General features: G+C 42.9%; 1 protein-coding gene across 5 annotated transcripts in view; it reads left to right on the plus strand.

Moving 5' to 3' along the window:
- The first annotated feature begins 1840 nt into the window (after positions 1-1840).
- Positions 1841-17961, plus strand: part of ESRRB (estrogen related receptor beta) — a 258747-nt gene continuing 242626 nt past the window's right edge. For all 5 annotated transcript variants that reach the window (XM_061611810.1, XM_061611807.1, XM_061611809.1 and 2 more), the window contains exon 1: positions 1841-2029. Coding sequence is in view for 1 of the 5 variants with exons in the window: in XM_061611808.1 (XP_061467792.1) it covers positions 2028-2029 (2 nt within the window). In the remaining 4 variants the exon portion in view is untranslated. The remainder of the gene's footprint in view (positions 2030-17961) is intronic.

Below are 17961 nucleotides of genomic sequence, written 5' to 3' on the forward strand. Positions count from 1 at the left end.
CTGGGATTGAAACTGGGACCTTCTGGATGCAAGGCTTGTATTCTTCCAGTGAGCTATGGCCCTAAACAAGAAGGGCTAGGGTTGAACAAGCACAAGGTATGCTACACTCACTCTTCACCCTGGCACATTACAAGCTGTGCTGTTTGCATGTTTGCAAGGCTTTATGTAGGGACCCTTCATAATTCACTAGGCCTGCTACAGTTTTATTAAATATAAATGGTAGTGCTCAAGATGGGATGTGAGGCAGTTACCAGAGCTTTCACCCATTGTTTAGCCATGCTCAGAAGTCTGGAATAACTGATAGCTGAAAAACGTTGGTCAATATTGGTATTTTTCTATTCTGGCTTTCCCAGTAGTAAAATTAAAACTGAGGCTTGTAATAAGGAGAAAGATTGCCTCAGTAAGTCTACTGGTCAGGTCTTCCTGATCTCAGGGTTCCCCCAGTCTTGACTTCCCTGCCCCCAGTTACTAAGCCATACCATATTTGGAGAAGGCATTCTCTGTGAAAGCCCCTCCCCACAGAGGTGTGCCGGCACCTTCATTCCATAGCTTTCATCATATGTTGAAGATGCACCTATTTACCCTGACCTTTGACACCTGACTTGCTTTTTAGGACACACCCTGTTCCTGTGATGGTAAATTGTTTTAACTGAATTTAATATTGTATTTTTACATTGTCATAATCTGCCTTGGGACCTTATCATGAGGGGCAGGGGAAAAAATCCAATAAATAAAAAATAGCATTGGTTTAATTTTTTTTCTAAAGTGAGGGCAAGTCTATGCTGCAAACTTAAAATTAGCTGAATAGTGATGGTTGCCTTCAGGGAATAGATGTTTTGTGTAGGAGCTGGAGATCTCTAACAGGATTTTGTCTCTCTTTCAAAACTGCAGTCCACATACATTTTCATGAGGTAAGTCACCAGAGTTGAAACAAATTTAAACTTGGTTAAGTTGATAATGTGGATGTGCCATATTCTCATTTTGAAAACTTGAAAACTTGTGCATCTAACTTGAATACAGTCAATAAAATTAGGAATAGCGAAAATATATCGGCTATCAGAGTTACCAATAGACCCCAAGGTTGGGTATCCCCCTTCCTATTTCCCACAGTTCATTCTCAAGGATTTACCAAATCATTCAGAACGTCCAGTGTCATTGGGCCCTCTGTTAGGGCTTCCAGTAGCACATCTTACTCCAACATTGGGATAAAAGGCTTCCCTGGACATGTATAAAACAAAAAATGGAACCTATAAATGCTTTTCCAAAAGCAAAGAATGCAGAACTGATGTTAATTGTTGGACAATGCTTTGCGTTGGGAAATCTTTTACTGTATAAGGAGAAAACTTTAGCAGTATTTGAGGGTGCTGGTAGAGAACAGGTGCTCTGAAAAGAACCAACTCAGTTTTTGGTCTATCAGCCTTGTTGCAAAGCAGATTGGCTAATCCTGGCAGCACCCACCCAGGTATCAATCTCTGTTCAGCTTTGGAAAGAGAAACTTTTCACAGCTAGGACCTGGAATAAGTGCACACAGTTTGGAAAGTCTGCTTTGACTGTATCAGTGGCCTTGACAGGATCGTTGAAACACAGAGGAGGCTGATTTTGGCTGGCACTTTGTGTTTTTCATGCATTGGATTTTGTTCATTTTGCTTCCCTTCCTTTAAGTTGCTGTAATACTGCTGGAGAAGCAATTGCTTCACATTTTTCCTTTCCTTTGCGCACGGGTGACTATGGGGGTCTCCTCCCTGGATGCACTGTGCAGTAGAAAGCTCAGCTTTTACTGCTTTGCCTAAGACCTGCTTATTTTTTTTTCCTTGTCAGCTGCCTGTTATATCAATCACGGAGCTTGAATCTATTTATAGGTTGGGACTCAGAGTACTGTGTCCTTAGTCACAAAGAGACACAGAGACGCAGAGGGGACTCCCGGCTGGTGCAAGCGGAACCAAAAGATATTTAATCAGCAATTGGAAACACCTGAGGGGCAAAGGACATTCTACCCTGGTCCTAAGGTCCATCTCTCAACCTAAATCATGTAAGTACCCAATTTCTGACTTTTTATTTTGGGAACAACCTTCCATCATCTCTTGCATCAGTCTTTTTATTTGGACTTGAAATTATGGGAGCATATAATTTATTTAGCAGGACTAAAGTGTGTGTGTGTGCGTGTGTGTGTGAAGTAAAATCTGTTTTCACATTTTTTTGAGGAAGGTTGGCAAGTTTATTTCAGAACCTGACACAAATGTCATTTAATTGTGAGGTCTTTTTCATCTTGAGGCAAACAAATGAAAGTTTGTGCCAGATAATATTGTTTGGAGAGTGCGAACAGTTCAGACTGCTGGTGCTCCAAAAGGCCAGCATACTCTGTTTAAGGGCTTGTCAAGGTGATCCCCCAGCATTGATATAAAGTCTGAAAATTGAGAAAGTTCAGCAACACAGACATCCTTTTTGCAAGAAACATACTCCTCAAAACTATTCACTAAAAACTTTGGTATGAATATTCTCTAAAGCACACATGTGGAAAAAAAGAATGTTATTGAATGCTCTTTGCTGTTGAGGTTTTAGTACTTAATTAGTATAGGATGTCTCCACTTGCTATTAAAGAAACACAGATTACTTTGGGAAGACAGTTTAGTGGCATCTCAGTGTGGTGAAAGTATCCATGAGTAGTATTTAGAAGTTTGTTTTAAGGCATTCAGCATACAAAAATGCCCCTTTATAAAAGCAAAAATGTGGATTATAAAAAATTGCAAAAACTGTTAAGAAAATCAGTAATTTGTGTTTATGCAGTTTGGGGTTTTATATTGGCATACCAGTGAGAATGTATAATAATTTATACATGTAGCATTTTTGTCTTGAATGAAATTATTTATGAATGCTTCTTCTTAGTTGTTCCTTTTTAATATCCTCTTCCCCACTTCATAAATATTACAGCATTTAGCTACTATACTCAGCCTTTTATTTTATCTTACTTTAAAATAATCTCAAAAATAGATTTGATCAGGCAACTTTCTGTTGAGAGAATTGAATTAATGTTTTGAATTTAGTTAAATGAAATGAATTGCAAGTGTAAAATATACTCAAGAAAAATATTTTCTTTACTTTAAGGGCAGAGCTGAATAAAATATAATGAAATGACTTAGTAATGTGATTAGATGAGGTAAATGTCTTAAACCATCTTTCTGCGTGAATGTATACAATAAAATATTTCCTTTTGCTGTATACAACATTTAAAATTACAATTATTTTGTAACTTACAAATGTATTTTATAGTTCTTTTTTAAAACCAAACCAAACCCCAGAGTTATTCTTGAAAAGTTTGTGACCGCTAGGGTAAAACCTTGTATTTGTTGGCACAATACAAACAGGGAAAACATAGGTTTTGATTTCATGTAATGTAACACACACGTACAAAATATTTCAGATGACCGTTAGAACTCAAGATGTGGTTGGAAAAGAAACGAAATTGTCTATCAAAAAACAAACAAGATAGCAACTTGGTAAAACATTTTATTTGGTCTTTTTATCCATAAATGACCGCTCTCTGTAAATTTAATTTATGTTTGCTTTACATAAAGACCCAGGTACTTAATGCTTGTTTGCTACATTTCATTCTTCGATTGTGTGAACAGAGGCCAGATTTTCCATGAAAACTAATGAATTAGATCCTCTTGAAAATTTGTGGAAAAGGAGTTATTTTGCATTATTAAAATTACAGACTACCCTCCAGTAACTCTGTATGTGCACTTAGTCTCATTACATTCAATATTTTTATTGAATATTGCAGATTTGGCAGGTGTAGGATTGTAATACAATCCTAGTCTCTTTCCCACAAAAGTATGCAAACTTATATGATGCCTCACATACTTGCAAATGTCCATGATAAATACAAGCTTTTTTAGGACTCCTGATAAACATGATCAAAATTCCTCCCTTTTTGGCATATGTCTGAAAAGTAGTTAGATTTTACCTATTTGTGGGTGTCTATGTTACTTCTGTGGGACTCTTATTCAGCCAGCAGATTCATTATCCTGCAATTGTCAAATAAGTTAATAAATAAATAACCAAACATCAGCTGCTGATACTTCAGTAGAGTGTGGGATGCTCTTCTTTCCCATTTTTGGGTAGTTAGATTGTAAATGTTGGGGTAACTAATGTATTGTGTGAAAGGCATGATACTATTATTTGGTTCCTGCCTCTTGAACAATCCTACTTGGGCACCCATCAGTACCATCACATCAGAATTTACTTCTCACATGCATTTTTTAATGGGTCTGTTTGTGATTTTGAGAAGTGGCAAACCATGCTAATTTCCTCTTCACTTGCGTATGCTTGTAAAGTTATGGGTGATGTTTTGTTGTCTGACCACGTTTCTGGTCCCTCTTCTTCTGTTCCATCAGTTCATGCATACTGCATGCCAAGCAGACTCTTGTACAGGTGTGTGAAAAGTACCTGTCAGGTATATGCCTGTGAGCCTGAGATGATGAAATGGACACCTGGAAGGTGGGAAGAATCAAGTGGTATTACTTAAATTACATATAAAAAAGGACTTACCAGCCCCAGTTTTTAAAAAGATTATGCAGCTGTCTATTTAGCTTTCTTCAGTTATCTCTTCACCTTACATCAGGCTGTCTTTTTATCATCTCTCAGTTTTTACATTTCATTATGCCCATGCTTTCTGTCTCTTTTCACCCCCCCTCTTCCCCCCCCCCTCTTTTTTTTCTGGAAAACACATTTCTTTCTGGCACAGAAAATAAACTCAGATTGCTGGTAGTTATGTTAATCTAATTCAATCCTCTGTGGGTTAGAAGTGAAATTCTAATAGTGGAGCTGTTGAGGGCTTTTTTGTTAATGGCTTGGGGATTACATTGAGTTAAAGGCTCATTTCCTAATCAAACAGAGAGGGAGAGAGTGACTCCGAATATTTATGAGTCTCCCAGGGCGAGTTAAACATTGAACTCCAAAAGCAGGATCGCAGCACAGTGGAAAGAGTTAAACCCCCTCAGGGCTGCTGTGGAAAAAAAATGAAACTAGTTAAGCCATCAGCATTTTCAACTGCTGTACAACTTCAGTTCTGTAGAGGGGGTGGGGTGATGAGGGAGAATAATTCTCTCCCAATGTTAAAATGGATACTGCAGTGAGATATGTAAAATAAAGTCAAGTGATGCTTCTAAACAGTTCTGTAGATGAGTACGTATTCATGGTAGAAGTATCATTTAAATGGTGGGCTTTATGAATGAATGAGGAGTTGCTTCTCTGCTACCTTTGGATTGTTTTTAAATTTCTTTTTCAACTGATTGCTTTTGGTTGTCAGTTTTGATTCCTGGCCACCCTCCTTGTCTTAAACAACTGAATGACCACCTGCAAATTGTGCTATCTTTATAAGATGCATGTACATGTTACTTGTGGCCAATTTCACAACGGCTTCAGCATGTGGTAGTTTGGTGGTGAGTTGCATCTCTCGGAGTGGTAATGACTGCAGTCTCCCAGACTGTATCATTCCAGAAGTGCCAATGTGGTCAGATTATAGAGCTGAATCTATGGGTTGGATTCATACTTGCTCTTCTTTTAATGGAAGGGCCTCTTCTGTTTGTGGAAACAAGTCAGATCCATCAGAGGTTCCTGTGCTGAGATTTGGATGCTCTCACTGGTGGAAGAGGGAAGGTGATTTTCGCCAGTTCCTCCTCCTGTCTGCATCTCCCAGTGCCACCTCTGACACTATTCTGGAGGGTCTCCAAAACACTCTGGAGCAGATGTTTGGGGCATAGGGAGCTGCTGGGAGGAAGAACCTATTGCCCTTCCACATGTTGCTGGACTCCCAAGTCCCATAATCCCCAATGGCGGCTGGGGCTGGTAGAGTCCAATAGTATCTGGAGTACCAGAAATTCTCAACCCCTACTTTAGACCACTTTGCTGAGGATTCACACAGCCCCAAATCAGGGCCCCTCCAGCTGTCTTTATTGTGTTTTCATGATGATTTGTGCTTGTGATGGTATTGAGGCAGTTATACATGATCCTGCTTTCAACACTGTTTCTGCTTGGGTCGCACATACCGTGTTGTTTTCAGTCAGTGGATATCTCATAACTTTCTGCTGAAATCCTGTAACTTTTTATACCCACAAATGTTCTGGTTTATTTTTTGTCCCACTTTGGCTGCTTTCACACATGGGGCTGATTGCATTAGTTTAACAGATTAAAAAGGTAGCGCTTCTGTCCCAATTTCTAAAATCCCTTTCACACTGCAGTACCAGTTGCGTTAAGGAACAGCAACTTTTTCAGCTGATATAGTGTCATTTCGCGCAACTGTCTTTCACATATCTTGTTTTTGTCCCTCACCCATGCACACTGTTCCCCGCTGTGTAGGAGGTCTAAGATTTCGTCCCATTGCCATGCAAGCCTTCTCCCTTTAGGATCTGACTTTTTAAATTGTTTTACTTGTATCGAGACAGGGGTGTGTGTGGGAAATGCTGCTGCTATCTGCGCCGATGCCGGAATACCGGTACAACGTTTGCCAGGCAAAAAAACAACAACCCCGTGCGACTAAAAGGCGGGAACGCACTGCATGCTGGGATGCCTGTCACATGAGCGGCTGCAGCTAGTGAAAAACTCCTGCAATCTTCCAGGTTCCCAGCCTTGCTAACGGATTGTTTCTGGTATCATTTATCATGGAAATTAGCACTAAACTTCCACTACATTCCACTAGAATTCTGGAGCTAGCTTGTGTGTCGTGTGAATGATCAAACATAATGCACAAATTACCAGGTAAGAAATCATCAGAATAACGGAATAAAGTGCAGTGTGAAAGCAGCCTCTGTTGTGCTTTGGTGCAAGAGTGCCTCTTCAGATCACATTAATGTAGTAACATTGGGGAAGCATTGCAGAGCAACTAATAAAGTGGAATGGTGTGTGGATGGTCCGGTATAAATCCACCACTAATACACTTTTATTACATCAGTGACATGTTGCAGAATACCTCCACAAAACAACAACAAACAAAACAACAACGACAAATGCCAGGCTGGAGGGGCCCTCAATATATGCCCAAATCAGGTTGAGGTTGGCCTGTCATTGATCAGAATATATCATGGAGAGAATTCTAGACTTTTGTATGCTACACTAGTCTGTCTGTGCTGAATGATAGTTATGAGTTGCTGAAATGCTTGGTGAAGTCCTGAGCCACTCTCTGTCCTTCATTTCTGTTGGTGTTTGTTTGCTGTACCACTCTGCTGTTAGAATCAGGGCCTGGTGAGTATGTACATGCTTTAGTCCCAAGATCCATTTCCTTCTAATAGGCTTCCATGGGAACATATTCTACTTGTATGTACAGTGATCTTTAAAAAAAATGTGTCGCTTTGTAAGAAAACATCGCCTGACAGCCAAACTAGATGTAACACCATTCATGCATTTAGCAAACTGTGTGCGTGCCCCCCCCCCAGCAAATAGCAGGTTTGCTGGGTCTGATTCATATCTGGATCCTGGCAGGAGACTTTATCCCCCTGGTGTGGTCCTGATCTTGATCACCACATCCTCCATGCGTCCTCCTTCCAAAGCAAATAGGAGGTGTGAGAGGCCTGATCTGGATCAGGACCGCAGCAGGGGCAAGAGGTTAAGACTTCCTATTGTTACTGGCAAGACTAGCCCCCTTGCCAGGGAATGCACAGAGTCAAGGATTCTTGCTTTCTCTCTTCCTCCGTGTCTACATAGAGTCCTTGTATGTTGAATGTTAGGTCACCTAAGCTCACCGGCTATCAACAGCAGTCATCTAGTGTAGGTGGAGAATAGAGGAGAATCCACTCAAGAATTCTTGAGTCTTCAGAGGTACCAGAAATTTTCTATTTGGGAGTCAGACTTCAGACAGCAGAACAATCTTTATAATACATGTTATTTATTCATATCTTGCACACTACAACTAATAAAATGCATTCTAGGTGGCCTTAGCCATCATTGCAGAAACAGAAAAATAGACATATATATCATAGCATAAAAGAAATTGCTGGATATCCATTTAACATCACCGTGTAAAACACTGAAGGTACATCTTAGTTAAAACAAGTTACAATAGTTAAAGGACTGAGGTAAATTCTAAATCATATTACAGAGCCAAAGTACATAGAAATACATGTCATGATACATCATCCATCAGATGTTATGGATGGAATAGATGGATGGTTCTCTCCTGCTTTCTTCGACCCCCTTCCCACTCTAGCAGAGCTGAGGGGTCCTGAGTGCTATGAAACCTGGCTTTTTATACACTTTCTTTTCTAAGGGAAGGCATGTTCCCTGTGGTCTTATCCAGAGCTTGGAAAAGTTACTTTTTTGAACTACAACTCCCATCAGCCCCAGTCAGCATGGCGCTGGCTGGGGCTAATGGGAGTTGTAGTTCAAAAAAGTAACTTTTCCAAGCTCTGGTCTTATCTGCTTTTTACTGCTTCTCATCAGGTTCTCATCAGATGCTCCTGGAGAGTCTTTTGTTCTCAACTATTAAGCTTAACCTCCCCATATAAGGATTTCCTCTTACTTCATATTGACTGTTTACATGACACGTTGGCTGTCTGCCCAGACCTGTTATCTTGTACGGTACTCAACTTCATGAGAAAGTAATGCTTTGTCTATTCCAGTTGTTTCTCAGGAAAATTACAGCTTTAGTCGGGAGAAGGAGGAAAAAAGTGGGCAGTTTCAAACTACTCCTGTTTTACTGTTTGGCTCTTATACATATAGCAGACTTTATATACTATTTCAGTAATTCTTAAGCATCTTCTAAGCAAATCTGAGCATATGTAAATGATTTCAGCACACTATATGCATATTTTAAGCCATGATCTGGGGCTTCCCATTGCACTATCTTCCCACACCAGGGTCCCAATCTGGCCTGGGGTCCTTGTACCTACTGTTTACTTTAAAAATAACCATTCTCACAATTGCTAATTGTGTCACTGAAATGTGCAGTAGCTACCCCTTTAGCAGATCTCCTTGGGGTCTTCCCTCAGTAGATCTCCATGGTGTTTAGAGAATTCTCTATGCAGCACATTCCTTTTCTCTTGTTACACTGCTACTACTATTACTTCTCCCTGGTTTTTCTTAAATGCAGGGATTTCTTCTGATGTTTGGTAAAATTGTTTCATTTCCTCCACTGTTGTCTAGCAAGCATTTTTTTTCCACTCTGCGGCAGTGCAGTAACCCAAATTATGAAATATATCATAAAGGTACACTGAGATTGGCTGTGCTGGTATTTATCTGGAAACACTCAAGCTGAAAAGTTTTTACTATTTTTAAGATTTGGTATTTCCTTTGGGAATAGAAGAAAGTAATATTTACAGTTTTCAGTCTTCCATATGGAACTGTGCTCTCATTTACTGAAAGATTCCCCCTGAAATGCGGGGAAGGGAAAGATACCTCACCAGAGTAAAAACTCTGATGGTGTTTTGTATAGTACACCACATGGTCCTTTACTATGAAATCTAGCACTATTGTGAATTTCTACCACTTGCAGCACAATCCTATAACTGCTTAAAAGTGAGTTCTGCTGAATTCAATAGGGGTTACATCCAGGCAAGTGTGTACAGGATTGCAACCAAAGATATATTGTGAAGGAACACAACTCAGGATGATGCTAGTGTAGACATGGGAAACCCGTGGCCCTCTAGATGTTGTTGGACTCCCATCAGCCCCTACCAGCATGGTCAATGGTCAAGGATAATGAGAATTGTAGTCTCATAGGTACAGACCAAGAGGTAAATCAAGTTGAACATGTATGCTTTTTGCTGCCCTGGGCTCCTTTGGGAGGAAGGGTGGGATAAAAATTTAATAAACAAACAAATAAATAAACAAACATTTGCCTGTTTGCTATTGTTACTGTACCTCCTGCTCCTTTTCATCCTTCCCCTTGCAATGTTTAGTAAGCCAAAATTGTGTTCTGATATTGCATTTCAAGTTACTCTGTCCCTACAACTGGCAGCCAATTAAGTGGAGGAGGGGCTGAGTAATCCATCATTCATTACACAAATGGTATCACATCACACATTTTGCCTCAAGAAACCTTATGGAAGAGATGCAGAGAAGCTTCTGTTGTCTGCAGTGACTGCAATGGACAAAATATGCAATTGCCATTTGGAAGTGCACCCTGTCAGTTCTATTGAACCCCCCTGGAAACATCACAAAACCAGGGAAGTAATGTTCAAGCACATGGGGATGGGGTGGATCTTCACTTGGAAAGATTGCCAGGCCCAGGGGAGTAGCTTCCTCTTGATCTTGATGTCACTTTCCTGTGTTGTCAGCAGAATTCTGGTGTTCTGTGAGCAGCTTAATATTCCAATAGCTTTTCTAGTAGCTTCGAGAAGCAAAAACCACTTCCCTCTGCTTAGCTTCCCAGGGTCCCTTTTCATTTGTTAGAGTATGTGTTTTAAGCCAGAGAAAGAGAGATTTAATTTCAGTTCCAAAATTCTTATAATTCCTTCAGAAGACATATATTTTCCTCATTACTATGGACTAGTTGGCCAGTCTGTGAAGAGGGCAGTTTGTAATTGCCTTCCTATAAGCCTGTTTCCAGAAGGGTTCACACTCCGAGAGAGTCGTAGCCACCATACCTTTGTAATTTGGTCATGCCCACCACATGCTTTGCTGATAACAGGAATCTCTTGTTCTTTTTACAGCATATGGGCCTTACTTCTGACTTCCTCTGTTTTCTCCTCTCTTGTCTCGCCTTTTGTTCTCTTTCTTCTGCACAAAATCATCCTGCTTGATCAGGTCCTGTCTATATACCTTCCAGATGTTTTAGACTACCATCAGTCCCAGGAGTTGCAATCTAAAACACCTGGAAAGCACCAGGCTGGTGAAGGCTGCTCTGCACTTTCTACTAGCTGTTCTGTATGTATTGCTCTCTGTCAGGGTTGAGTTAAATAAACACCTTTCTCCCATGTGATTTTTGCAGCTATTACATGTTTGGAAATCAGAGCTCCTTCATAAAGAGTTTGACAATGAGCACTGTGTTTACACCTTAGTTTTATGCAGCTTACCTAATGAACATTGGCTGTAGGGTCTATCATATTGTGGATTATGCTAAAGGAGAGTCAGGCAGGAAATTTTCTTTGGGTCAAATTGTCTGGAGAGCTTGATTTTGTTTTTGCCTTCCCACACTGGGCAGTTGTGATGTCATGGCCAAAGCATAGTCAGGCTGGCTGTGTGTCAAGTTTCTATGCTTGCTCCCTCTTGCTCCTCCCTCTTCTTCTCATGTCCTCCAATTCATTATCTTATTTCCTAGTTCACAATAACTGTAGTTTGCTATGGCGTTCAGATTGGGCAAACCATGTTTACAGCAAGCCATGGTTCACCTTTACACAATAATTAGAAAGACCAAATAATGGTTGGCCATAATGTCTGAACCAAACCATAATGTATCACTTGCTTCTTTTGCTTAAGTCATCTGGGGTGGATTGACTTTTCAGGAACTTTTTCTGTGGTGTGCTTCCTGTTTGCCTTGTCCCAGATTGTGGTTGGGATTGCACAGGTTGATCTGTGGTAGCCTAACGGATCTTCCATTAGGCAGGAGATTGAGCTAGATGATCTGTGACCTCTTCCCAATCTTAGGAGCTTGTGAAAATAAATGGTTAAAACTGGGTTTCTTATTTGCCTTCTGGACTCTGAAACTTCTCTGAAGTCTTATTGATTTTGATGGTGCTGACTTTCAAGGACGCATGCTTAGGGCTATAGCCTTATTTTAATTTCTAGCTCATGATTTGGTTGTAATTTGGACCTGAAAAATGCATTTCCTTTCAAGTGACCCCAAGGGACCATCAATGAAGTGGAAGGGGAAGAATTACTTGCCTAGGGTGGTGTTTCCTTCTTGCCTCCTATTATTTCTAGACTAGCATTCCCACTTGGCTCTTTTTTTTAAAAAAAACCCTGCACCTTGCTGAGATTTGTTCCTGGACCAGACTTTTTCCTCCCCAAGGATCCTTTATGTACCGCCTTATCCCTTATATCCTCAGTAGGTCCACATTCACACTGTACATTTATTCCACTGTTATTTCACTTCAAACAGTCATGGATTCTCCCAAAGAATCCTGGGAAGTGTAGTTTGTGAAGAGTGCTGAGAGTTGTTAGGAAAGCCATATTTCCTTTACAGACCTGCAATTCCCAGAGTTCTCTGGGGAAAAGGACTGACTTATAAACCACTCAGGGAATTGTAGCTCTGTGAGGAGAATAGGGATCTCTTAGCAGCTCTCAGCACCCTTCACAAACTACACTTCCCAGGATTCTTTGGGGGAAACAATGACTGTTTAAAGTGGAATAATAATGGAATACATTTACAGTGTGAATGCCACTAGGTCACTGCAGTCTCTGGGAGAGTTTCTCCTGCAAGTTTCAAAGGTATCAGTAACCAAGAGCAGGGCTTTCATTGTGGCTGTGCCTGTTCCATGGAATCATCTGACAGGCTTTCCCAGCTGGATAAATGGGTCTCTGCCATGGATGTCTGTTTTGTTTTAAATATATCTGCTGTCATTTTTGCTTTTGACTTTTTTTTGCTCCTTTTATTATAAATCACCATAACAACAATAACAATAATAATAACAATAAATACCTGCTAGGGGAACACTTACAAAAGTAAAACGTTTTTTTAAATCACAATCAGAAATTCTGATTTTAATAACCTTATACTTTTAGGCTTTAGAAAACTGGAATTGTAAAACACATTCAACATAGCATCAACTTGGAGATATTTGTCCAAGATGCAATGGTTGTAGTAGCCAATGATTCAGGTTAAGAAAATGGTGAGTTTTTGGGGGACTGCAGAGTCAATAGCCTAGTTCTGTATTTGCACTCAGGGGTGTTGTTAGAAGGTGGTTCAGGAGACATACGTCCTGGATCTTTTGTGCCAGATTTCCCCTTTTTAACCCTTAAAAAAACTTTGCTTACAGGGCAGCTGAGCATGCTGCACAATACCAGTGAGATCCACCCACTGTCGTGGAAATTCCTTCTTATCCCACTTCAAGATGGTTCGATCAGGAAATTGGTGCACACGAGAGTTCCAGACAGAAGCTAGCTTTTATTATTTACGTAAGGTGACAGTAATCACACAAGCATGTCTGCCTGAACACAGACTGAGACTCCCTTATATACCCTCGCAACGTCCAAGGATGTGATCCCACATAGCGAATGAAAGAATTTCTCTCTGCGATGTGCGCCAGCAGAACTGTGCAGTAACCCCCTGTTAGCTGTTAAAGTGGCGGGAGTTTTAAAGATTTACATCATCACTTCAGTTGCTCCACCCTCCTTTGTACGTGCAATTACCCTTGCCCACCACGGCTGTGGAATTTTCCACATCACCACCATCTTAATTTGGCCAGAGGCAACATGCAATAACTGTATGAGGTGGGAAAGAAGAGTTGTGTTTATGTGTGTGTATGTGAGAGAGAAAGAGAGAACTCATGCTAGACAAGACTTGCTTCAGTGTTCATATGCAGCAGTTCTTGATTGTAGCTAGGGGTGGGGGACCCAATCCATATACAGTGTACTGGGCCCAGAAAATCTTGTCGGCACTCCATAGCACAGAGTAAGCTTTAACAGTAAGAGACACAATTTGTTTTTTCTCTCTGAAAGTCGGCCTTATTTTGCACCTATACATATAAATTAACATATGCACGTTTGTGTCTTGGGCATGTGCTCCAAGTCTTTTAAGTACTTAGCAGTGCCCCTGCTTACGCTCTCAAATTGTGAAGGGGTGGGGAATCTTTGGGCCTCCAGATCTTCCCTAACCATTGGCCATGCTGGATGGGGGTGATGAGAATTGGAGTCTATCAGTATCTGGGGGAGGGCAGATGTAACTTACTTCTCTACTATGGGGTACACTTGAAAGAGGCCTCTTCTTGGTTTTAAGTTTTAAGTGCACAAGTAGCTCTGCTAGTGATGGGCGAACTCCCACAGGCAAGATTCATATTGAGGCCAGCAAGTGTGAGTGATGTTGGACAACTCTCAGAAAAAAGCTCCCGTCCTGAGATTTCCAAATTCACTCATAATTGACCCCCCGGCCCAACATCTCCCCCGTAAGCCCCTTTGCCTGGTGATTTAGTTTTCACACTAATTGCTGCTTTGGTGGTAGCAACTCTAGTTGCAGCTGCAGGGAGGGTGATCTTCCCCGACTTCTTCCCATTCTTCTCCTTGGCACCTGGAACATTTCCCAGGCACAAGGGTTCCTGGGAGATAAACTTCAAAAAATATCTGGTATGCTGCTGTAGAAGCAATTGTTCCAGGTGCAAGGAAAGGTGGGGGGGGAAGGAGAAACCATCCTTCTTTCCCTACTGCCATTACCACCATCACAGCATGTCGAGAGGCAGAGCTGGGGTCCCGGGTGGTTGGCAGAAGGAGGATTCAGATGGATGGCAGAGGGGAGGGGAAGGAACTTCTCCCCTTTGGAGTGAAGACGAAACAGAGGAAATGCCAGTGATAGGGTCGCCTAGCAATGGGGAGCCTGAGAGCTTTGAAGTTTCAGAATCCTCCCTGGACATTCTCACGCCTCCCCTTGTCTGAAGCTCAGAGCAAGAGGGAGGGCTGCCCAGAGCAGAAAAGCGGCGAGACAGTTTACCAGGCAGTTTACCATCAGCTCCTCCCCTATCCCCCATACTGGAATCGGAAACTTCAGAAGAGGAGGGGCCGATGTTTCCCCCCTCACCGCACACACGCAGACAGCTGAAAAGACAGGAGAGAAGGGGGGGAAGGCGGGCAGTACCTGAGGGGCAGTTAAGGAGGAGCGAAAGATTGCGCGCCCGTTTGGCCCCTTCTTAAAGAACAGGCGGGAAGCAGCCCCTTGCTCTGTCAACTCTCTCCCAATGCCGCAGGACCTGTATTGCTTCATGAGAAGACGCAGTCTTTGCTTGGACATTACCCTAATAAAACATGAATTACTTACAACCTCTGGTCTGGTTCCTGAGTCTCATCCTGGGCCTGACAGCTTGACAGAGCCACCTAAATCACCCTCAACGCTCTCTTCACTTGACTGGGACAAGATGTCAAAGGGAGCAGCGGGGGGGACGAACCCCACTTCTGAGATGGAAGAAGTGAAACTCTTGAGGACTAAGGTAGCTGATCTGCAGACGGATGTTCAAGCCCTGCTAGCAGCAGTCAAGGCGCTGAAGACGGATAATCAAACCTTGAAGGCCACGATAGACCAGATGCGAACAGCCCCTCCAACTGCCGCAGTAAAAGTTCCCATTGGACTGCCCCCAAAATACGCGGGACAAAGTGATCAGTTGGCAACCTTCGTGGCTCAATGTGAGTTATATCTGGATGTCAGGCACACAGAATTTCCAGACGATGGGGCTAAAGTAGCTTTCGTGATTAGCCTCCTGGAGGGAGAAGCTGCAAAATGGGTGACTCCGTATCTCGTGAGAAAGGATACTGTCTTAAGAAGGTACAGAGGATTTATACAGGAGATGACCGAGATGTTCCAAGACCCGCAAAGAGCTGAAACAGTAGCGCGGCAGCTAGGCGCTCTGAAGCAAGCTAAAGGGATGGTTTCCGAGTACACTAACGCTTTTAAAATTCTGTCCCAGGAAACTGGTTACAATGACGCCGCCCTGATGTTTATGTACCGGAGTGGATTAAATGCTGAAATCCTGGATGAGCTGGCCAGGACCTCCCCCCGCGCTGACCTACCAGGGCTCATCCGGCTATGCCTACAGATAGATCACCGGATGGAAGGGAGACGCCTGGAAAGGAAGCAGGAGGTCCCGAGATACTCAGTCTCGGCATCCCGCAGCAAGACCCTTCCCGCTGCAGGGATGGCAGGTAATACAACTGAGGGACAGGGAGGGGCTAGGCCAAGACTGTCGGAAGAAGAAAAGGAAAGACGACGCCGGGAACGTTTATGCTTTTATTGTTCAAAGCCGGGCCATGTGGCCAGAGACTGTGGACTAAAAGGGGGGAAAGCCGAGCCGTCGGGAAACTAGAACACCCAGTCCACGTGCAGGCTGGTGGACTGGGGGCAGCATTGTATAAAGGCCCCCCAACGACCCAACCTCCCTCAAAAGGGGTGTTGGTCTTGCCTATTCGGATTACAACTTCCAGAGGAGTGGTGTTTAATTCCACTGCCTAAATTGACAGTGGAGCCTCCACAAATTTTATTGAGTCAAGCGTCATGGAATTTCCCAGTGGAAACTGGACGCTCCCCTAGCTGTGGAGACCATCGATGGGAGACCCCTGAAGTCAGGAGGGGTGACACAAGCCATGGAGGAAGTGAAACTTCAAATCCCTGGGCATGAAGAGTTCATTTCGGTATACGTGTCAGATCTCTCGAACTTTGAGGTGATTCTGGAATGCCCTGGCTAGCAAAGCATGAACCCAAAATAAGTTGGAAGGAGGCGGTGGTGTGGTTCACCTCACAGTATTGTCAGGAGAACTGTCAACCTGAAGGAATCAAGAATACCTTAGCGGGGGCAGTGCAAGAGATCGAGCAAGTGACCCTGCCGCCAAAGTATGAAGAATTCAAAGATGTGTTTGATGAAAAAGAGGCAGAGACTTTACCCCCCCACCGCCCTTACGACTGTGCGATTGATCTAGTGCCAGGAGCCAGCATCCCATCGGGGAGAATCTACTCTCTTACAGAGATTGAGAGGGAGGCCCTGAAGGAATTCCTGGATAAAAACCTGAGGCGAGGATTCATACGCCCCTCACAGTCCCCTGCGGGAGCGCCACTATTGTTTGTGAAGAAGAAGGGGGGGAACTCAGACCTTGTAACGACTACCGCGCATTGAACCAGATCACCATCCCTAACAGCTTCCCGCTGCCCCTGATTTCAGAGCTGCTAGACCGACTGCGCTCCGCAAAAGTCTTCACGAAGCTGGATTTGAGGGGAGCGTACAATCTGATCAGAATGAAGGAGGGAGATGAATGGAAAACAGGATTCTTGACCACTTACGGTCAGTTTGAGTACCTGGTCATGCCGTTTGGGCTTTGTGAAAGTCCAGGAGTTTTTCAAAAGTTCATGAACGACGTGTTTAGAGACTTGTTGGACACGTATGTAATCTGTTACTTAGATGATATCCTGGTGTTCTCAAAAAACCAGGAAGACCACGACCAGCATGTGAAAACGGTGTTGAAGAGACTGAGAGAAAATCACCTGTATGCTAAGTTAGAGAAATGTGGATTTGACCTCAAGTCTCTAGACTTCCTTGGGTATCGAATCTCAGCGGAAGGCGTGGAGATGGACCCAGGGAAAGTAAGCTGTATATTGGACTGGGGCCAACCTGTCACCAAAAAGGATGTGCAGCGGTTTTTAGGGTTTGCCAATTATTACAGAAAGTTCATTCCAGGGTTTTCCAAATTAACAGCTCCTCTGACTGACTGTTTAAGGGGGAAGAAGAAGTTTCAATGGACAGAGAACGCCACCGAGGCCTTTGAGGAGCTGAAGAGAAGGTTTGCTACTGAGCCCATTCTGCGCTTTGCTGATCCGAACCGCCCTTTCATCGTGGAAGCAGATGCTTCAGATTTTGCCATCGGGGGGGTCCTTCTGCAATTAGACCAAGAAGGGAAGGAGCTGCACCCGTGTGCGTACTTCTCTCGGAAGTTAAAGCCTGCAGAGAAGAACTACACGGTATGGGAGAAGGAACTGCTGGCCATCAAGGATTCTTTTGAAAACTGGAGACAATACCTAGAGGGGGCCTCTCATCAGATTGAAGTGCGCTCTGACCACAAGAATCTTGAAAGCCTCCAAACAGCCAGAAAGCTGAACCAGAGACAGATAAGATGGTCCCAGTTCTTCACTAGGTTTAACTTCAAGATTACTTACCATGCCCAAGCCAAAAACCAGAGAGCGGATGCCTTATCCAGACAGCCACAATACAAAGAAAGTGAATCCGAGGACCAGCCTCAGTACGTGATTCCGCCAGAGAAATTAACGTTGGGAGCGTGCCAGCCCTCATGGGAAGAGGAACTCAAAAAGGCGCAACAAGAAGATGCAGACATGCTAAAATATCG

The sequence above is a fragment of the Rhineura floridana genome, chromosome 2 (genome assembly GCF_030035675.1).
Source record: "Rhineura floridana isolate rRhiFlo1 chromosome 2, rRhiFlo1.hap2, whole genome shotgun sequence".
In the NCBI taxonomy this organism is placed as follows: Eukaryota; Metazoa; Chordata; class Lepidosauria; order Squamata; family Rhineuridae; genus Rhineura; species Rhineura floridana.